The following is a 23,832-nucleotide window of genomic DNA, read 5'->3' as shown; positions in this document are numbered from 1 at the left end:
TCTAGATGGTTATTAAGATGGGTTGTTATCAAAAGTTTAGAGATTTTTAATTTGGACTGACTTTTGCCATTAATTTGCATGATTGGCCTTTTCTTCTAGCAGTATATCAATCATAATTATTCAGATGTAATTATAGAACTCAGGGACTAACGGATAAAAACGACTTCACAATGAAACAATCGTGAATTATTGTATATTAATGTTATTAAACGTCAACCCCTTGGAAACATATTGATAAAATGGAACAGAAATAATGCAAAAAACAAACAAACCCAAAAACAGCTATATTTATAACTTGTATATAATGTGTTTATATTTTTTTGCACTGGCCTTTTTTAGTTTTAAATCATTTTAAATCAGAATATTTATCTTTTTTTTTCTAATTATCTGTCTTTGTTCATATGGAATGTTTATATAATAGATAGTTTCCATCTAAATTCTTTTTTTTAACGCTTCTCTCCTAATATCCACAAAAATAAAACCACGTGCATTTTATTTCAATTCCAACAAGACTATACAGTTGTTGTGTTTGTTTGTTTGTTTATTTATTTTTTAAGAATATAAGTCATCAAAATAACACGTATAGTTTACGGCACAAAAAGGCATACATATTGCTATAAAGACTGGACAATATAGAAAGTTATTAAACCTTTGTAAAACTTGAAAGGTAATAAAAATCAGATTTGAACTTTTCACATAAAGAAAATAGTTTAGCTGTATCAGAAATTATATACATGTAAGATTATAAATGTTTTCTTGTAGAATTGTAATAGATATTAGATAACAATAACACATGCCATTTTTTTTTATAAAAGATATATTTAGTCTGTAAAACTAGATATTTTTCTTTAATTTTTTAGTTTTAGTATTATAATGCATAACAACTTTTTATACGTAGGACATACAATAAATGCAACACCCACTTAGTCAATTCTTTGTTCCTGTTATTTAGAAATAAATGCATGTACTGCTTACAGTCTGAAAAAAAAGGATGAAACATAAAGCTAGGCACATGAAAGCTTGTCACTGACAATTATTCTTCCAGAACAATTGGTTTTTTTACAATATTTCCGTCAAACATTGTTCATTGTAATGTGATAAACATGTCATTCTCTGGAGAGAGAGATTCAGCACCGCATTCCGTTTATCACATTCTTCCCAACTTTACTAGTAGGGGTAACTTGCATGGAAATTATTACATTTCAGGTAAGTCTATACTACGTTATATTGTATTTTCACTTTTAATTACATGTAATGCTGTAACCGATTTTTAACGCACATTTATTATCAGATGTTGTTTATTTTAACTTGGAAACGATTGTTTTATGCAGATTATAATTATAATGGCATACTTATTGCTCGTTCGGTTTTTTTTTCTTCTTCTTTTCTGCTCATCTGTTCCATTTGATTTTAAAACGTTTGAACGGGAGACGTTCTTTTCACTGATTTAATTGACGGATTTAAAACATAATGTACTTCAATCACCATTATTTTGTCTTCAGCGATGTATATACTAGTACCTTATTGGTGAACTGATGTAGATCAAAATAAGTTTTCATTTTGCCATAATTCCTTTTAATTTAATAATTAAGTTCGCATAAACAATATATTACGCACATATCAAAACGAAATTTCTGTAAATATCCATTAGAATTTACCTATAACGCTTAGTTTATAAAAAAGAGGTGGGGGGGGGGGTCTTTTCAAATATTTGGCAGATATATAATTTTATCCTAAGCATTTTCCAATATCAACTGTTGGTCAAACAGGATTTTGACAATCTTTTGAAATATAAAGTGTCAATTCAGCTCAATTTGACTATGAAAATATGAGCATAATGTCACTTTAAATACAACGTAATAATTCGATGTTGTTAAATATACATAAATATTATGATGTTTGTAAGTCTTGGCAAAAACAGCATCAAATATACAAATCAATCAGATGACCTTTATGTTAACAAAAAAGTAGCGCACAATTTTTATTTTTTCATGATGATGATTATTTGCCTCATGAGAAAGAAAGGAAAATTAACATCAATATATTAAGTATTGTTTGTATAAATTGTTATTGATCTTATTCCCTTTTATCGCTTTTATATTTTGGGGGTATGTACGTGTTCGGTGGTTAACGCGTTGGACTAGTGATCTAAAGATTGCTGGACGCGTGAGTTCAAACCCCGTCACGGGCAAGCCGTTCTTTCCGTGAGCTAGAGACTTTATATTCATTGCTTAGTACTGGTTGTTACAGGTGTTTCAAAAAGCTTACGGCTTCCAACACAATTGAACTAAAATTAATAAGTATCAACTGAAAATAAACCATGAAAAGGTACCATTTGATATTATCATGCTGATGTTGAAATTGAATGATGGAATATGAGGTACTTATAAATCAATAAGAATATTCGGCGCTATTTTTTCATATGAGATTGGAACAATGACAGGCTGATTTAAAATGTAATTTATCAGATATTGGTGAGATATATTTCGTATCAAATTAAATTATTGTGTGAAAATGTGTTATTTTTTTTCTTCTCATAAATAGTTAATTTTAAAAATACAAAACAATATCGGGGGGAAAACAGCAACTAGTATGTTGAAGTTAATTTTATTTTAAAGTATCAGGCAAAACATAGACGTTAAGTCACAGTGACAATGAAAATATTTTCATTCAAATAGTTTTGGCTGACTTGATGTTCTCGAGGTTTATAGAATATCCTCCAAATTAAATTTTTCGGCTTAACTTGTTATTTGAAATGCAATAACAGAACTGAACAAAACAGATACTTTATTTCTGACTTAGGATCAACACCCATCATCATAACATACATATACATGTATATTCATTATAATACATGCGCCAAGAAATAATGTTATTGCAAATCCAATCAGTTATATTCCCATATAAAGAAAAACAAGTAAAACATGATATAGTCAACGCTATAAAGAAAGTCTAAAATAGAATAGTACATTAATATTGCCATACTGATATGCTTATCTAGACAAATAAATATGATAGTCTCAATCTTGCTATAATTAAGTGTATAAGACACGATCAAAACATGATAAGTTGTACAAGTGTGAGACACTCAATTCGATATCAAACAACAACAACAACAACATCAACAACAACAACTTTTTTAAAACTTTAAAACAGTCAAAAGTGTAAACCAAACTTTATAGGTCGGCCCACACGCCAAAATTAAAACTGTAAACATGTTGCAGGCTTGGTTTGATTGAACCTGTTCAAGGCAAAATATGCCTTAGAACTGATTTTTTTTCTGTCCTTTAGAAAGGGCAAACATGAGTTAAGTGTGAAAACAAAATCCCCCCCCCCAAAAAAAAAAAAACAAAAAAAAAAAAAAACAAACATCAAAAGCAAAAGACAGTTCAGGTTATTGACTAATAAGATTTTTTGAAAAATGTAACAGTTTGAAAAATTAAAGTAAAAACCTCTCTGGGGCCTAATGGGCTTTGAATTAATGTAAGTGGCAAATGAATCCTACAATCCGAACCCCAGAGCACCGGCTTAAGTGAAACTCAACATGAAAATGGTAACTAATGTACAGTTTTCATTCATTTCTTATTGAAAAATTTGACTAAGTCTTTATAGAAAATAAATTTTTTATTACCTCCCTTTATTGACATGAAATGTTAAATTCGGTCATATCTTTATAAATAATGCTTTTTGGAACTTACAAATTTGATAAATCTTAATTTTAGCATTATATTTATAATATAAAACCATAAAATAATTGTGTTACAGGATCTTTTAACTATCTTAAATATCACCCATTGATGTTTTATATTATGATTTGCATTATGGTTAATTACAGCTCAGTAATCACTGAATAATATCACATTTAAAATTGCACTAATTGTAAACCATGTGTTTTAATACGTACAAATAACAAAACACTAGAATGCAACATTTATTTATTGTCGTTTTATATGTACATATAATCACATCGGAGAATGACATTAGTTTGAACAGTGAATGCTGAACAACAATGAAAAGTAATTACTGACATTGTTTTGTGCTAATAAATTCTTTGTATATACTAGTATTTCTTCTAATCGTATCAATTTTCTTGATGATAATTCTCATGTCAGAAACATTTAGGAATTTGCCTACGTTCCCGACTTTCTCCCGACGGGTTTTTTTTAACACTTTCCTAAAGATGTACATGTTTCGTTATTCTGAAATGAGGGAAAACCCAACCTTACTTTTTAATATTTTGTTTTCTTTTCAACAAAGATGGTTCTGCTCAGCTTCGACGTGAATCACATCTTATCATTCTTACATAAAATACGTTACCATAAGAATTTTTATTTTTTATTATTATTTATATAGCATTCTAATGGTTTGTTTGGTCAGATTTAAAGGAAAAAAGCAGAAAAAGAAAAAAGCTATAAACATTATACAGAATTGGTCTCAACAAGTCTGATCTTTTTGTGTGTGTTTTTTTCTTTTGCCATATTATCATTACCACTATTATAGATGGGCATAAAATATAGGAAAAATGCGAATAGGAAAAATATAGGAAAAAATTGAGTGGTTGACTGTTCAATTACTTTCTCTATCGCTTACGTAAGTGCAAGTTGCTGATTGCATTTTTAATATTTATATGAATCAATCAAACGCAAAAACCACGTGCGTCAATATGTTCTGAAAATTGTTATATGGTATAGACATAAAGTCATACTGATTGAATGATATTATACAAGTATTTGTATCCTAATAAATCGGTAAATATCGACTGATTTCAGATAACATCAAGGCGTCTCCGTTTTCTTTCAACTGTTTTTCATCCCTTTTTAGAACATTGCATGAAAATTTATGAAGTATTTAAAATGGCACTACACATACATTTTATATCATTATATTTATTCTGATGACTTGTTGCGTGTCAGTAACAAACAAAATTTTTATTGAAAGCTTTCAATCGGATTCTCGGATTCATACGACACTATTTCAATTCATGGTCTCTTACTAATTAACAAAGTAGCTTAGAGTAATACAAGAAATACTGAAATAAAGTGAAACATTTTTCTACGGTGGGTATCTTTTTAAATGATTTAATGCAATCACGGAAAATGAAATACTTGAAATTTAAATGTAAATTATTCTAAGAGATGCATCGTTAGCAAAATGCGTGAGTGGTGTGGGTTTTTTTGTCTGCTAAAACATTGCAGTTTAAAAGGATTCAGACATCACATCATCGATTCTCTCTCACAGGGAAATCTGTTTCTCAATATTTTTAAAGATAATATATAAATTTGCATTTGAACGTTTTAAAACATGGCTGTTGTGATTTTCAATTCATATTCCATTTCTTGGTGAGTGCCTTATATTTTATTGATATGTAATCTAGTGATACTATTATGCAACAATGTTATATATTCATCTTGTCTTAAGAAGCATTAGAATTAAGAACAAATTCATTAATGGCAAGAACATAAGGTATGTTATGTCGCTTTGACTACAATAATGCGAGTTGAACTCTTGCTAACGCATGTTTATGTCAGATACGTTAGAATACAATGTATTTATATGTCTCTGTTTATGTTATATATTTGATATGTAATTATATCTATATCATTTTGATATAATGATTTAAATGTTAATAATCGTTGTATAATTGTATCTTTTCACAATATCAAAGTTTTAATTTTATTGCTAAGGAAGATTTATTGAAATTATGAATATTTGTTAAGTAGAATTTGGGAATATAGCGTAAACATTTAATCATTATAGTGTGATATCAATGTATCTTTCACAATATAAAAATCTAAAATTTAGTTTTAATGATTTTCGCTATCGTATACATGTAAATCAAAAACAATAACTTAATTAATATACAAATACATGACTGTACAAATAGATCGGTTTATGGCTTCAAGTATTTAAAGCATTTAACATGGTATTGTTTTTGTACTTAAGATTCACGGAAGAAGCTTCTTTGATGAATCTGAGAAAATAGCGTAAACATATTATTTTACAATTTTCCTATTATATAGTGTGACATTAAAGATAAAGTGTTTTTGTAAGGTTTAACCTTAGCTAGTACTTGCAGTACTTTTGTTGTTGTCAAAAGCTACGTTTATGTACGAGCTTATATCATATACACAGGGGTAATATTATCGTGTAATAACAAAACACTAGACAAATCACCAAGCTGGCAACATTCTTTTTATGTTTTTTTTTCAAGTTCATGAGAAGACACTGAAGAAACATTATGAATTCGCTCGGAATGATTAAAACAAAGGAAAAGTAATTACTGACATAGTTTTGCGTTAACAAGTATCTTTGTTTGTACCCGTGTATCCTCTAATTACATCCTTTGTTTTGAGAATACTGCGCTTCTCAGAAATATTTTGGTTTACTTTTTCGACTTCTCTTAGAATCTTATCAGCATTTTCCTTGCCTTCAGGTGACTTTCTGAAAAGGAAACACTATGTTTCTTTTGTAAGTATAATGTAAGATATGAAATTAAAAAGGGGGCAAGTTGCTTGCTTGTATAAATGTACATTTCAATGATTTAAAACTCAAATAACATTGTGTTTAATTGAATTTTTTATATATTAACCGAAGTTTATTTTGATATTCTCTATATAGTTTATGAGAGTAATAATTGGCGTTTAGATATTCATATGTGCAGCCATAAAGGCATGGGTAAATGTAACAAAGTAATTTGAAATAAAAGAAATTTGTTCAAATTTTACGTCGATTATTTTCCTATGAATCAAAACATAAAAATTAATAATAATTTAATTGAAACCCATATAAATATTTGTTTGCAGAAAAGCGTTTGATGTATGGATTAAAAAAAACTAAACTAAAATCCGGTAACGAGCTTGTAAATCAATATGCATGAAACTAAAAGGGTTATGACAACTGTACGAGTATTTATAATCAGAGTTCTTCACATGTTCTGAACTTTCATATTGATGTTTTACCACTTAAACAACATGCCAGTACAGAATGTTTATTCAAGAGCCATTTTCCACGTGCAAATTTAAAATGCATTTGAGGGATAATCAATTTAAGCAATTATCATCTGGTTTCGGTTATTTAATTTAGAAATATTCAGGTGAAGTTTGTTAATTTTCTATAATTAGATTAAGAGTTCACTTAAAAGCAACTGATAGTACATGAACGTTAAACATTTCTTTTTAATCTTCAAGATATAATTTTGAAACGTTTTTATTTTATGCTTTTCAGTGGATTACTGATTTATCCGTGAAAATTATATTTGATAATTTCACAGTGAAAATTATCAAAATATAATTTCACACTTTTCAATGACGAAACTACTTTTTAAGATTTTCCCAATGTGGTACCTCAATTTTATTTTTTGCTGACAATTCTGACAATGTCAGACTGTTTAAAGAAAAGCAAAGCTGAAATTGATAAATAACTTATCCTCAATAACCCAATTATCGGTGAATACTTAATACCGGTGATTTCAAAAGTATCCCGATTAGGAACGCATGCGCAGCTAACCGGTGTCAATATCCGCTACGTTTTGTTTACTTTGCTTCCCGCTAACTGTCAAAAGTGAAAGTTGTGTTACAATGTCATTTTTACGGGTAAGTATGAATACTACTTATATTTGATTATAAAAATTCATCAAAAAAAGTCATGTTTACATCAAAATATCTCAGTAATATATTGCATTACCTCGAAAAACAAGATTTATTTCATTGCCGTCTGCAAATATGAACTGCGGGCACTGACTTCCGTTCGAAAAAAACTACTGGCTTAAACTTCCTGCCAATATTTTTGATTTATTGAAAGTGCAATAAAAACTTAAAAAAATAATTTAAGTTGTAAATAGGAAAAATATGTTAAGTATCTAAACTGCTTTTTTTGCATTTCAGCTCCAATTCCATGGTAAGCAGAAGAGGAGAGCTTATGAACCAAAGTTGCTGTCTCTAGTCTACAAAGATGTAGTTGAGAAAGGGACATCAGTTTGTAAGGCTGCCAAGATGTTTGGCGTACCCGAGAGTACTTTGAGAGACAGGACCCTTGGCCTTCAACCTGTTCCTACATCTGAAGTGTTCCCTTCAAACCCTGGGCCATCACCCACCTTCACTACTGAGGAGGAGAAGCAACTTGTCAGCCATGTAACAAATATGGCAAGTATTGGCTATGGCTATTCACGGAAAGAGTTTCTGACATTAGCAACAGACTTTGCAGTGAGCCTCAATAAAAAGAAGATCACAGACCCAGTATTTGCACAGTCTTAGTTTGAAAGTTTCAAGAAGAGAAACCCTAAATTATCTTTATGCAAGCCTCAGAAATTATCAGTGGTCAGGGCAAAATGTACATTAGAGAGTGTCCTTAACAACTATTTCTCTGCTCTTGAAGGTGTGATGGACACATATGAAATTTGTGATAAGTCTGAAAAAATCTGGAACATTGATGAGACCGGTATAGTTATGGAGCACAATCCAACTAATGTCCTCTGTGAGAGGGGAACCACTCCACAAGCTATCACGTCTAACAGAGGTAAAACTGTTACTATTATTGCTGCTTGAAATGCTGTTGGAACACGTCTTCCTCCATATTATGTTTTCCCTGGTCAGAGGTGGAATGATGAGCTATTAGCAGGAAGCAGTCCTGGTTCAGCAGGCACCATGAGTGATAGTGGGTGGTCTAATTCCACAGTATTTATGACTTACCTTGAAGAGCATTTTCTTAAACATGTCTCCACAACTGGTTCACCATTATTGATACTGTTTGATGGTCATAAGTCACATGTGAATTTAACACTTACAGAATGGGGTAAAACCCAAAATATCATATTTTATGTGCTACCTCTACATACTTCACATGTAACTCAACCACTTGATGTTGGGTGTTTTGGACCACTAAAAATGCATACTATAGTGAATGTCAAGCATTTATGCGAAGAACACCAGGTATCACCATCAGTCGCTACAATGTTGCAAGCATTTCTAGTAAGGCCTACAAAAAAGCTCTAACCCCTGACAACTTAATCTCTTCATTCCGCAAGACAGGTATATACCCTCTTGAAAGGAAGCTGATTAGTAACATCAAAACTGCTTCATCTGTAATATATGTACATGCTAATGATGAATCTCTAGCTGACAGTCAGTCCACTTTCCTTGATGGTAAAAGAATCACTAAGGTATCTGAAAACCCTAAAAAATAAAGTCACACCCATCTGTTGTTGGCAATTTAATGTCTCCATCAAAGTCCAACATTCTGAAAAAGATAAACATTGACTATGTAAAACCTTCAAAATTGCAAAAGAGAGCAAAATCAACCATGTCTCCAAAGCCCAGTACCAGTAAATCAACAGTTGACTTGTGTCCTGTTCCTGCACTTTCAGTGGAAGACAGTGAGAGTGATGAATCACAGTCCATACTTGCAGATAGCCAGGAATCAGTATGTTGTGTTTGTAATAAGTTTAGACCAGATACCCTCAATCTTGAATACATTCTTGAATTTATTCAATGGGCACAATGTGATAAATGTGGACAATGAACCCATCTCAAATATTGTACAAAAGTAAAGTGCCTAAGGCGGGATTCAACATTTTTTTTTGTCCCCATTGTAATTAGAATCTGACAGAAAATTGAAAAAAAAACTTGTTATTGTTTAAGTTACATTTTTGGAACAGTTTAAGTATTAACAGTTAACTTTTTAATATATCAATTAATTAAATTGGGTTGGAAGTTTAACCCAGTACTATGAAATTACTGTTCACATATGACGTCACTGACCTTGGGAGATTTTTAATTCATCACCGGTAATTAGTATATTGGGAAACAAAGATGGCGGCCTCCACCAGTGTTACAAAACGGTGGACATTGACCTAATTATGGGAGGATTTTCTTCAATTGACTTTTGTAACACGTAAAGGAGGTAGGAACAGATAAAACATTCAATATAAAATGTTGGTATTATTTTGTTTGCTATCTGAAAATTCGATCTAAAAATAACATCACCGGTATATAGTATCACCAGGATAAATGTCAAAAGTAATAAAAAGAAGAAAACTTACTTTTATTCATTCAAATTCCAATCACCAAATTTCGTCTCTAAATTTTTTTGTTTCATTTTTACAGTCTGAAAAATACATTCTTTCCACATGCAAAACTACTCTTGATGACATTTGGGCATATTAAAGTATCCTACGAGCAATAACTGCCGTATGCTTTATGAAAACTTGAAAAGCAATGACAGCCATCCCCGTAGAATAAGTAAACAACCCAGCGTTCCTGAGCCAGCCTTTGAAGTTTTCCATTTTCCTTGCTGCTTTTTGAATGATTTCATATCTGTCAACACTTATTTTTTGTCTGTTACAATCCTCAAATAAGTTTTCTTTCTTTTAAAAAGGTGTATGACTAACAAATCCAAATGATATCCCTCTGAATCAAACACAATTATTTTCCTCCCGTGAAATACACAACTTTAAAAAATGGCTGCCGCTTACATTTAACAAAGCCAGGTCTAATATAAATTCGCAGTAAGTAACGGAAATATGGATGGATGGTTGGACTTTTTCTCCTACAAGAATTGTTTGTTTTTATTATTAAAACAAGCGATCATTCATATTTTTTAATAAAATGAATAATATCACCGTCATTTAACGTTGATTGTCGAACTAATTTTCGGCTAAAGACTTCTTGTATTTAATGAGAAATTCCGACTAAATGGGACTCTCAATGGGGAAAACAGATTTTAATATTAACGCTAATATTATGGAAATTTCGTTTTAACTTGTTTTTAAGCATAAAATATAAAGAAAATATGTTTGTTTGTTGTGTAAGATGTAATTTTATTTTATCTCGTGAACTTTAAAAACAGTATTCTCACTCGTGCATATTGATCTACACTCGTGAGAATACTGTTTTTAAACCCACTCGATGAAATAAAATTTCATCTTACACACAAACAAACACATATCCCCTATATAATACAACAAACAACAATAAACTCAATAGTTTAGTGGATTTAGGTATTGAGATTTATTTAAGGTAGCTAAGTCGATATTTCGATTTTACTCGCACATCTTTTTTTTAAATCATTGTTTCACAAATCAGCAAAAATTTAATGAAAACTATTTGATTATAAAGGCAGAGGTCTCAAGGCTTTTGCAGGTCATTTTCGTTCCGTGAATGTGTGTTCTAATTTAACAAAATAATCTCACTGGTTAAATCGATTATAATGTATTTCCAAAACATATGCATATGCTACTTTGCAAATATGTTCCATTTTAAAACGAATAGATGAAAAGTGTCAGTTTTATTATGTTTTACAACAGCTTTCTCTTGAAATATTTTCATGAATTTTCAGAAATTGAAAAAAAGCTTGAAAAAAATCTTTCATTTCGTTTAAAGATAAACTAATAAAAGTAAAATAAGTAAAATGCTACAACTAAAGGAAACAATAAAAATTTAGTGATAACTGATAGTTCATGAAAATAAACTTTTAATATGTAAAGTATGTTCATTACAAACTTGAAACAAATTATTTATTACGGTTTGATTCAGTCGCAAATGCCGTTCAATTATTCAATTAAAAATATGAGACATAAATATTGAAATGTTTGCCTTATTTCAGCGCATATAGTCACGTTTGATAAATGTCTATATGTTAAGTATCTGAATAGTGCGACACTTTTATTATTCTGAGGTAGAAATGGCGACAATATAGTAAGATATTGTCTATATTTGATTTACATTTATCAGTTTTATCATGAGATATATTTAGTTTTCCTTCCAGTACAATGCTCGCAAGGATTACAAATTGTATCGTTACAATTCAAAGTATTAACACTCTAAAATATACAAATTGGCTAGTTTACATTTGCCAGTATACAAAACATTTCAAATGTAAACAAGTTTCCTTGATGATAGCCGTATGCTTAGTATCTGGTGTATAGTGATGGGAAGGTTTTTAAAAATGAAATACTTGATGGAAGAGCTTATCCACACATTTTATTGCATGGGTATCAGTTTTATCTTAATACAATTAAAATTCGTAACAAATACTGGTTCAAAGAGGGAACAATTTGATATTCAAAATGGAATCTAAATATCTATTAATTACTTATAGGACTGAACAAATTCAAACACTTTTTCTGTCTTATAAACTGAGCTTTTCTCTTATTGTGTTTTGCATGTATGTCATTGAAATGTGTGAAATTTAATGACTTATCATTACATAATACACAAAAGGATTGCATCAAGAACAAAATAAATACCATGCTATAAATACATTTAAAGATTTAATGGTTAATTAAGGTGTCTTCCTCACAAACCAGGAATCATAGTTTCGAGTCCGTTTTGTGCCTCGAATCGTTTCCTCAAGTGATACTGACTTGAAAGAGATAAAGTTTAAGAGATAAGTTTATAGAACTTGCGTAAGAATCAATCTAATTAAACATTTAGGTTTTTTTAGTTTAGACCGGATTATATATACAGTACAGAGGTTTTAAGAAAAGGAAATCGACTACAAGAATAACGTCTGAACTGACTTAAGCCCATAATTACACATTTAGATCATTGCTTAAATAGCCCTGATTCTTTTTTTAAATAAATTACTAAATAATAAAAGCAATGGAAAGTATATTGCACTTTTTTGCAAACACACGTGTTATGTTAATAACCTATTACAAAACACGAGATAGAAAGGAAAAAAGGTAACAATTTTTTTTATAACACTTTGGGAAATAGTGATATTTCTAGCCTATATTCTTTAAAAAGATGGAAAAGTAATTACTGACATTGTTTTGTGTTAACAAGTTTCTTTGTTTATACTTGTGTTTCCCCTAATTACATCTTTTTCTTCTTGCATATGACGCTTGTTACAAACATCCTGGTTCGAGAACACAAATACAAATGTTTTATGCATGATTCCTAAATTCTTGTTTGTCCAAACTTTTCCATGCAATGTACAATTAAATTTGTGGTATTTTAACCTGTATCCTGCTTGCAACAACTCAATGAACAGGTTTCTTTGTTTATACTAGTGAATCCTCTATTTGTACCCTTTGTTTTGAGAATATAGCGCTTCCCCTCTAGCCTGCTTGCAGCAACTCAGTGAACAGTGCAAACTTAGAGCAAACCGCCTGATCATGGTTTTTTCTTTTTGCAATTCAGTCAGAACATATTTTTGAAATTTTGCTTTAAAATGGTGAGCGGATTTGTCCAAATTGAAAAGTGGAAATGTCTCTTTCAGCAATATGAAACTGCTGCCTTCACCTTATTTTAAAATTGATTGATTCAATCCTAACTCATTGTTTCAATTTACGAAAAACATCATCTTAACATTTTCGATGCTTCCTTATCTTTGACGGTAGTAAATTAAGATTTTTATTAAAAAGAAGATTTCATTAGACTACTCCTGTGCCTCCTATTTTGCAAAAACAATATTCAGAAAACATGTAGACATAGTATACGTATATAAATTCAATATGTGTTTGAAGGTATGTATGGAGGGTGATTTATGCCAAAATTACATCTTGCTTTCTTACGTTACATCGTGCTTTCTAACTTGTAAATCGTGCTTTCTAACTTGTACATTATGCATTCTGACATATTACATCTTGCATTCTGACTTTTACATCTTGCTTTCTTACATGCACATTATGCTTTCTGCTGTGTGCGACTTGCTTACTTTTATGTTGATGTCGTTTTTTAACGATCAATTATTATTCTTTTGTTGATCTGGTATATTAATTCAATAAATTAACCTGCAACTGTTTGTATTTGGGTCTATTTACTCAGCTTGAATGACGAATGTCATAAGGTAGAATGCGCATAGCCGAAAGCCGAATGCAGCAAGCATAATACAACGCGACATCTGGTGTAATAATATGTGACACCCAAATTATGCTAACAGGTGGCGCTACAGTTATATTCTCGGTAAAGTCCGTATTGCGGTTCGGAATCAGTTTACCAAGTTACGTCCCTTTGTTTTAAAATTTCCATTTGCACTCATGGAAACGATTTAACCAATTTTTATATTTATTAATGAAACTCTGTAGGTCAAATTATATTTCCAGCTGACAATGACAAGTTGCACATTTCCAAATCAATGGTTTTAGAATTTATTTTTTTCATCAACAAAATAATTATAAAATAGAACAGTTGTTTAAAACATTGTTCAAAGTGCTTGGGCCATAAAAAACTTCTTATTAAAATATTTCATCCTCTTGAAAAGTTCTTAAATTTTGACATGGCTTAGTTCCAATACCTGTGACCATCCACAACATTTTTAATGTGTTTTAGGACATTTTCTTGCCTATTTTCAAACTAATTTTGTACACACGTTAGATTTTTTAAATTCAACTTGTCAAAAAAATGTCTTTTTTTTCAGTAAGTTGCTTTATGAATACGGCCCAGGTTCTTGTTCACAGTGTCAGCTTAAAACTGAAGGAACTGCTGCCAAAATCAGCTGATTCTGAGAAAAAAAGGAAACAAAAGGGCAAAACTGTCTAGTCTGTCAATCTGTGAGAGTTTAGCTTTAGGACGAATTATTTCATAATATTAATTGATGAGTACTTAAAAACAAAATGTACAAAAATGTCCCAAGAAATGGTTATAAAATCAAATGAATTGTTTGTCATAGAAGATATTAATAAACATTTTTTTTCTACATTCTCAGTGGTGTTTGTATTGCAAATACTATTGCCTTAAGGTATAAAACTTTTTTGTTTTAAATGAGTAAGATCTGCTATACATTTCCAATATCATGAACGCTTTAATTAAAGAAAACTACTAATAAGGCATCTTCAGCCAAACATGCAATATTCATTTTATAACCATTTCTTGGGACCATTTTTGTACATTTTGTTTTTATGTACTCATCAATTAATATTATGAAATCATTCGTACTAAAGCTACACCACGGTGCATATCTATACCGGTACCCTCTTTGCGAAATCTGCTCAAACGGTACCCTCTTTACACATGCACAGGTCATTCTCTGCTAAAAACAAACCAGCGATGGATAACAATCCAGTAAAATTTCAATGTAATAAGGAAAGGGGGTTTGACACGTACAAAAGATATATACCACGGAACACTAGAATGTTTTATTTATGTGCTGATTTGTCATGTGCCCGTTTTTCATGTACTGCAACTTCACAATAAGCTACAAAAAATCGACATGTCTTGCCTCGCCCATCACCTCGACATACTTTTCGGGCTGCAATGAACCGTGGGCTTGATTATATATGCATCATACATATTTAATATGTTCATTTACATATCATCTTCGGACAAATGGCAGTATATTGTCAAAAATAAATGTAAAATTCATAAAAACACCCTACTTTCGGTTTTGCAGCGTACCCTCATGGCACAACATATGCTTTTATAATATTTGCGTTAATCGTTAAATAGGTATGTAATATTTCTTACTTTTATGTAAATATTACATACTTAACGATTAACGCAAATAAAAGCATATGTCGTGCCTCGTGGGTACGTATGTGTTAAAAAATGAGAGGGTACCTGTGACATAAAAATTCAAATGAAGAGAGGTAGCCAGTGCCGCCGCAAAAGAAAACAGACTAGACAGTTTTGACATTTTATTTTTTTCTTTCTCAGAATCAGCTGATTTTGGCAGCAATTCCTTCAGTTTTAAGCTGACACTGTGAACAAGAACCTGGGCCGTATTCATAAAGCAACTTAGTGAGAAAAAAAAAGACATTTTTTTGACAAGTTGAATTTAAAAAATCTAACGTGTGTACAAAATTAGTTTGAAAATAGGCAAGAAAATGTCCTAAAACACATTAAAAATGTTGTGGATGGTCACAGGTATTGGAAATAAGCCATGTCAAAATTTAAGAACTTTTCAAGAGGATGAAATATTTTAATAAGAAGTTTTTTAGGGCCCAAGCACTTTGAACAATGTTTTAAACAACTGTTCTATTTTATAATTATTTTGTTGATGAAAAAAATAAATTCTAAAACCATTGATTTGGAAATGTGCAACTTGTCATTGTCTGCTGGAAATATAATTTGACCTACAGAGTTTCATTAATAAATATAAAAATTGGTTAAATCGTTTCCATGAGTGCAAATGGAAATTTTAAAACAAAGGGACGTAACTTGGTAAACTGATTCCGAACCGCAATACGGACTTTACCGAGAATATAACTGTAGCGCCACCTGTTAGCATAATTTGGGTGTCACATATTAAACACCAGATGTCGCGTTGTATTATGCTTGCTGCATTCGGCTTTCAGCTATGCGCATTCTACCTTATGACATTCGTCATTCAAGCTGAGTAAATAGACCCAAATACAAACAGTTGCAGGTTAATTTATTGAATTAATATACCAGATCAACAAAAGAATAATAATTGATCGTTAAAAAACGACATCAACATAAAAGTAAGCAAGTCGCACACAGCAGAAAGCATAATGTGCATGTAAGAAAGCAAGATGTAAAAGTCAGAATGCAAGATGTATATGTCAGAATGCATAATGTACAAGTTAGAAAGCACGATGTACAAGTTAGAAAGCACGATGTAACGTAAGAAAGCAAGATGTAATTTTGGCATAAATCACCCTCCATAGGTATGTGTTCGGTGGGGATATTATGGCAATGATCTATTCTAAACGCGGTGCGTTTTACATACCGAAGTATTGTTAATATCTTCCTTAACTCATAATTACAAGATCGGAAATAATTCACATACTGAGGATTTAAACTTTAAAGCAGGTATTTTGTCTACTTTCCTTATGATAAATCTTATTATGCATAACATTTATATATACATATATACAATTATTGCGTAAAAAATGTGGCTAATACATTTTGAAATAATTATATGCGAATTAATTAATTACATAATGTTCACTACTCGTATTATTAAAATAGATTTCTAATTTTTTTCTTAATTAAGTATGTGTATGTCGATTATATGTTCCTAGATGATTTTTTATGAAATGATTCAAATTGTGAGAACGCTATCCAGCTAGTTTATGGAACGTCGGTGGTTCTATTCAGGTGTCTGTTTATGTCTGAAATAATGCATGGAAGGGCACCGGATGTCTTCCTCAACCAATAAAGTTGAAAAGTCGCTATATGGCGCGACGTAAGAAAGAAAGAAAGAAAGAAAGAAAGAAAGCCTTACAATCATAAAGATGGTTTGAATGTTATAACGTTATTTTAATTATGAGAGGTAATTAATTTTCTATGTAATAGGTTATTAAAAACTTGACACCAACTCCAAATAGCTTTGCATATGTTTTAATGTATAATATGATACACTACTTGTATTGTTAGCAAAGACTTGTTCAATTATTGAAATTTAACCTATTTGTAAATGAGGATTTGTTATCATTAAATAAAATAAGAATTTAAATTAAAGAAATTATATAAAATTATATGAAAGACTTCCAGTTATTTCATTGCAGCATTTTAGAGATTCACAGAAATAAGATTTTAATTATGAACCAAACAATAGTGTTTCTGATTCCTTTTTGAAATGTGAAGTATAATAAAATCACAGCAATAGTGTCACAAGAATAGTTACTTTCACCAAATTTGTACAGCTAAATTCATCATTTATTTATTTTTAATTGTGATTTAAAATTATGTCAGTTCGCTCATTTGGAGTATGAAGCTTTAATATAATTAAAAAATTAAGATATGTGATATGAAAACGGTTGATATGTCTAAACTACCAGTGAAGAACTATTGTTTATTATAGTCATGAAAATTGAGCCGCGTCATGACAAAACCAACATAGTGGGTTTGCGACCAGCATGGATCCAGACCAGCCTACGCCTCCGCGCAGTCTGATCAGGATCCATGCTGTTCGCTATCAGTTTCTCTACTTGCTATAGGGTTTGTAAGCGAACAGCATGGATCCTGATCAGACTGCGCGGATGCACAGGCTGGTCTGGATCGATGCTGGTCGCAAACCCATTATGTTGGTTTTGTCATGACGCAGCTCAAATAATATTACCGGGTGAAAATGATTTAAAATTGACTGAGGCGATATATAGACGAAAACAGTGTAGACTTGTTTTTTTTTTTTTTTTTTTTTCCTTTTTTCAAAAAGCATCGGAAGAAGGTGATTCAAAGCTATTTACAGATTAAAATAATAGAAAGATGTGTCCTTTGAAATTATTACCATAGTGTAACGTAACGAGAGTAATCCATTACATAATTCATTACATATAATACACTTAACGTAATTAATATATAACCAGAAAATGTGAAACGACTGTTGCGTATATATAGAATGCACTACTGAAAGAATGAATATTATACAGATTTCAAATAAATTTTCTCTTTAACTGATTTAATTAAATTACGGATTGCGTTATACGATCTATTTATGTTTTGTCCCTGTACGTTTATTAAAAGTGGTATAACATCCAATATTGAATGTTTTTCTGTACAGTAACCAAAATTATTTAGTAGTTGCTAAATGCCAATGGTATAACATCATATACTGAACTAATCATCTCCGATTTTTTATCTGAATTGTAACAAAAATATTTAGAAGTTGCCGTATACAAATACGTTGATCTTTCCAAAAAAGTGTTCTAACATAGTTGATATATATACATTTCAAACATAAAAAGACATTTTTTTGTTTCAAATGAAAATGATTATATTCCTTGTGTATGGACTTTTTGCTACCTTAATTATGCCGTTTTTTTTTTGTTAGACTAGATTAAAGAAAAAGAATTGCGGTATTTAGTTTGAATACAGCAAACTTATACATTTTTAATCAGTGTCATAAATGATAACTTTTTTCTTTTACAATATACTAGTCTAATCATTTGTGAAGTGCTACAGACTGACTACACGAACATTTGAAAAGTTACATCTTCTGGTACACAAACAGATTGTAGTATCATTGGACATGTATTTTTTTATTGTAAATAAACTTTCTTTTCGACTTCAAATGACAAAGAGTTCACAAACTATTCAATTGTATTTTTCATAGTCTACTGAAAAATAAGAAGTTTGACGTTGAATAAGCTACATATACCGTTCACGCTTCAATCAACTTATATTTCTTTAAAGTGTCATATATGTACTATTGCAATCTGTACAAAAGACGTTGTTGTATCTTATAAGCAAGTATACCAAACAATTATTGTAAATTCCAACGTAATATATTTGCAAGTTTCTTCTTATTTAAACAGATATTCATCGCAATATTTTAAAATTCTAAAACTTGAAATTTACAAACTGTGTAACATATTTCAATTAGAGTAATTTTATTGAAACTAATATCTTTCTTTTATGATACACAGTTTGTAAACTTGTAAACTCAATTCATTTGTGTGCAATGATAATTTTACTTAAAGTCATCAATTTATCTGGATTTGTCTATCAGATCTAAAGGCACATTTACAAATTGGCCCAGGAATATGGAAAAAATGAAATAATGTCGTATTTTTAAAAAAAATCCTTAAAGGGACTCCACTGAGGTTTTTTGACATGATGGGACTGAAAATATTTTTTCCAGATAAATGTACCATTTGATATATGTTTAGACCATTAATCTGTGTGCAAAATTTCAGATCATTTGCGCTTTTCGTTTTTCTAGAATAATGATACAAATTGTAAAGAAGTGACCCAAAATGAAAAGCGTTTAAACGCCTTTCACTCAAATCGGGCTAAGAAAAACATAAAAATACGATTTTCAATTTATTTCAAAGCATATTTCTTAACTATCTTTGCATATATTTCTGTTTAAAGTGCCCCAGCTCATTTATGTAAGAAATTCAAATGTTATGTTTTTAGGCCTTTAAACCTCAGTTGAGTCCCTTTAAACTACAATATTTTATAGAATATTACACACAATACTTTAATGAAAATAAGATACACTATTGTTTATAATTTAATATGTGTGAACTGAAACTTTATTAGATTTATATGTTGTATTCAATGATAAAATAATGCTATTGATTTTATGTTCACTTTCATAAAGCTAACTGTAACATGTGTTTATATTACTTTTAAATAGACTGAAAAAAATGTTAAAATTAATAAATCAATGGTGGTTGAATACATCTTGAGAGATGTAAGACACACAAATCAGAATTTACAGACCCATGCAGACTAATTATAAGTCAACCAAGTCGAATTGCACAGCCATTAAAAACTTTAAAGCTTGTGACTTAACGCCTAAACGGATAATTATTAACTGGTTAATAATATATATAAGCTAATGAGTAAACTTCTATTAACCTTTGTATAGATAGATATTAACTGGAGCCTATTAACATTTGTACGGATAAATTTAAACTGGATAATTGATATGGAAATAAGCAAATCAAAAACAATATTAACATTAAATATTATGCATAAAAAGTAATGAAATAGATATTAATGGATAAGTTTATTCATATCAAGTTCAAAGTGGCTTAATTCATATTGTTTTAAATTGCAGGACTGTGTAATAGAAGAATTCGCTTGAGACGATTGATCTAATGCGTTGTCTGGCAATATTTGTCTGTTTGAAGTCGGGTCTTGTAAAAGTGGAATAATATAATACAAGTGGATAATATCATATTCCTGTCTGAATCATACAAACGAATGCATACAACATAATTTATGAAGTGGCTATATATGTTGCTGAAAAATGCTAACAAGACTTCACTTTGCTCCTTCCTCTCTCAGACAATAGATAGTTTACTTGCAAATTGACTAGATATCATCGAGAAGTGTCTTCCTAAGGATTATTTAGATAATAAAATAGACAGAATGTCTATGAACGCCGATAGTCTAATAGAAGTTTTACGGGAGCAATGTCTGAAGAGGGGTTGCAATGGTATTAAGGGATTGAGTGTAATTTTCAGGGCAATGGACATTGACTATTCTAAAAGGATTGTATTTGAAGAACTGAAGGAGGCTCTAGAAAGGTTTGGAATAATCATGTCTGATAACTATTTGCATACTCTTTTTAATGCTTTAGATTTGAATAAAAGTGGCGGAATAGATTTTTGTGAGTTTATGCATAAACTTCGGCCACCAATGAAACAGTGTAGGATTGACGTTATAGAACAGGCATTTAGCAAACTTGATGTCAACAAAGATGAAGCCATTATGCTAGACGACCTCCAAGGTAATTTTCATAGTAATCAAAGTGAAGTCATATTTGTTGACACATATATATATATTTATTATCTTCATCTCTTTGGGTGTTTCTTAATTCAAAATTTTGCAAATCAATGTAAAATGTTGAATTATTCTTTAGGAGCGTGGGCGTTAGCTTGCACTTTCTCGTACCGTTCACGAAAAGGCTCAATCAAACCGAGCCTGCAACATTTTCAGTTTGTCGTTCTGAACGTTTTTTCTCTACTTCATCAGTACTAGGAGCAGATAACAGGCTATTTTCTTCTCCGGAAAAATACCAGTTACTTTCAAACAGCATATGTCAACTGTAGAATCATGAATGATCTGAGTTGTAATAGAAAATCAATTTTAGCGAATTAAATAATTATATTTCATATTTTCATTAAAACTGAAAATACCTTATCTAAGGAATGTTACGATTGATATTATCAGCTTATTAACGATTACACTACTTTTATTTTATTTTATTTTTTTTCTCTTCCATTTTACCTCATTAAGTCATTTTGTAATTTTCTTTGTTTTTTAGGTTAAGCGATTCTTTTCTACCAGTTAAAATACATGAAATTAATATCGCTTATCATATAAATAAATATCTCAGAATTTCTAAAAACCACATTTACTTACTATGTTACCATTAAGCCAACAAGATAGACCTTCAGGGGAGGACCCTAGATAATGTTGGTATAACTTTTGGTCCAACCCTTTTGTATGTACATTATATTCATGCTTAATTATAAGATATTGATGTTAGATTGTGTAAATTAATCATGTACAAAAAATGCAATAAAATATTATTAAACTAAATTACACTACTTTCATAGAAATATTCCAATTACGCGCGCACTTGCAAGTAAATAGCAGGTGGTTCGTTTATTCAAAGCCAGTAATATTATAATGATATGCTATATTTTATAACTACTCAATATAATTGTTTAACCAAATGTTAAAATCAGCATTTTTTCTTTCCAGTTGCATATTCATCAAACGCTAAAAAACATCCGCAATTTATATCCGGTGAGTTGACAGAAAAGCAGGTACTCCGGAACTTCTTGGACAGTATCGATACACCTGGAAATCCGGACGGAAAAGTGACACGTGAAGAATTTATGAACTATTATGCCGGTGTTAGTGCAACAGTAGACGATGACATGTACTTTGATTTGATGATGAGAGCATGTTATGGTCTACCTAATAGAGGATCTTGACATTATCTATAATTACCTTTCTTTTTCAGTTTACAATTAACACCTTTCACTATCTAAATCGCCTCCAATTTTTGTTTGTTAATATACGATTGCTCAATAAAATTGTATGTTGTGTTTGAATAGATTTTATTTAAATTATCATCATCGCCATTATCGTCTTGCCATCATCAAAGATAATATATACCTATATATTGTCTTACCTCTTTTTTTTAAATTCAATGTCTATATGACAAATTTTTGTTCTTTTAAGGCCTACATGCTACGGAAATATATTGGAATAAATGAAGTGCAAAATAATGACCCGCGGTGTAATATAAGGTATCTATGGAAGCCTTGGAGGGTCACTTTTGAGTTTCGACTTACGGATGTTTTACTTTTGACTTTCGACTTTTGACTTTTGATTTGTGACTTTTGATTTGTGACTTACGTCTTATGACTTATGGCTAACCCATTTTACACGTTTTTTAGAAGCTGAAAGCAGCAACTTTGGTTTCAGGTATGTTTTTTAAACGTTTTAAATAATTTCATTGAGATTTGTCATGGAGGAGATGATGTGTTAAGGAGGGAATTAATGTTATTTGATATAATCCCATAGTGGTAATATATCAGACTTTAATTCTACAAGTGTGACTGTGTGTTTTCTGCAATCTGCTTTGTTCTAAATATGTTCATTATATTAGTGCTTACACATTTTTTGTCCTCATCACAAAATCTGTCCCATGAGTAAACAAACAAATAACTGTTTTACAAGTAGACAGGGAATACAAGTTTTACGTCTTAAAATGGCATGGTGCATAGTATTAAACATGTATCGCTATTCAGCATTTTATTTAGCTAACACAGAATCAGTATTTCTTTGAAGTACTTAGATAGTGTTAACCAATTTCATAATGAACAGCAAGTGCTATGTTCATACACACAAGTACAAAGTTATAATTGTGATCGAGGCACATTTGCATTAGCATCAATGTCTAATTTTGTTGTATATTTTAACAATTGAGAAAAAAACACTTAAGAACAAACATAGATATAGGACAAGTTAGAACAAAATATCCTACTATCATTTTAAATGTTTTTTTTTGTTTTTTTCGTACTATCAATCTTTAAAAGACGGAGCTTAGAAGATTTACCCATTTTATATACTATGAATGTATAAAGATTTAAATAAAAGATAAACTCTTATTTCAGACACAACTACTGGACAAAAGGTAACGAGGATGAAAAACCTTGATGTTGATCTGTGTCTTCATCATTATACTGTTCGGCATTACCAAAGCTACCGTGCCAAGATACAAGTACAGTGAATAGAATTTTTAAAAGCTTAAATTTAAAACGGCGTAATGGAATATATACTCATTTGAGTCTGTGTCTGATCTTATAAACAGAGAAATACAAACAAATGGACAATGCATAGGATACCGCACAATGTGGCGTAGGTTAATGCTGGATTACCACATGGTCCTCAGGGGGACGACGTCATGGAAATAATGAGAGCGCTTGATCCAGTTGATATTGAGATGCGGAAAGCT

General features: G+C 30.6%; 1 protein-coding gene across 1 annotated transcript; it reads left to right on the top strand.

Moving 5' to 3' along the window:
* Positions 1-1,100: 1,100 nt before the first annotated feature.
* Positions 1,101-22,353, top strand: LOC132726035 (calcyphosin-like protein). Its single transcript, XM_060711285.1, has 3 exons — positions 1,101-1,206; positions 20,413-21,087; positions 22,068-22,353. The coding sequence occupies exons 2-3, from the start codon at positions 20,727-20,729 to the stop codon at positions 22,301-22,303; spliced, it is 597 nt and encodes a 198-aa protein (XP_060567268.1). The 5' UTR covers positions 1,101-1,206; positions 20,413-20,726; the 3' UTR covers positions 22,304-22,353.
* The last annotated feature ends 1,479 nt before the right edge of the window (positions 22,354-23,832 follow it).

Source organism: Ruditapes philippinarum, unplaced genomic scaffold, assembly GCF_026571515.1.
Source record: "Ruditapes philippinarum isolate M1 unplaced genomic scaffold, ASM2657151v2 ctg5951_1_1_1_1, whole genome shotgun sequence".
In the NCBI taxonomy this organism is placed as follows: domain Eukaryota; kingdom Metazoa; phylum Mollusca; class Bivalvia; order Venerida; family Veneridae; genus Ruditapes; species Ruditapes philippinarum.
The sequence above is the reverse complement of the archived record's forward strand: the minus strand, read 5'-3'. Positions and strand labels throughout refer to the sequence as shown.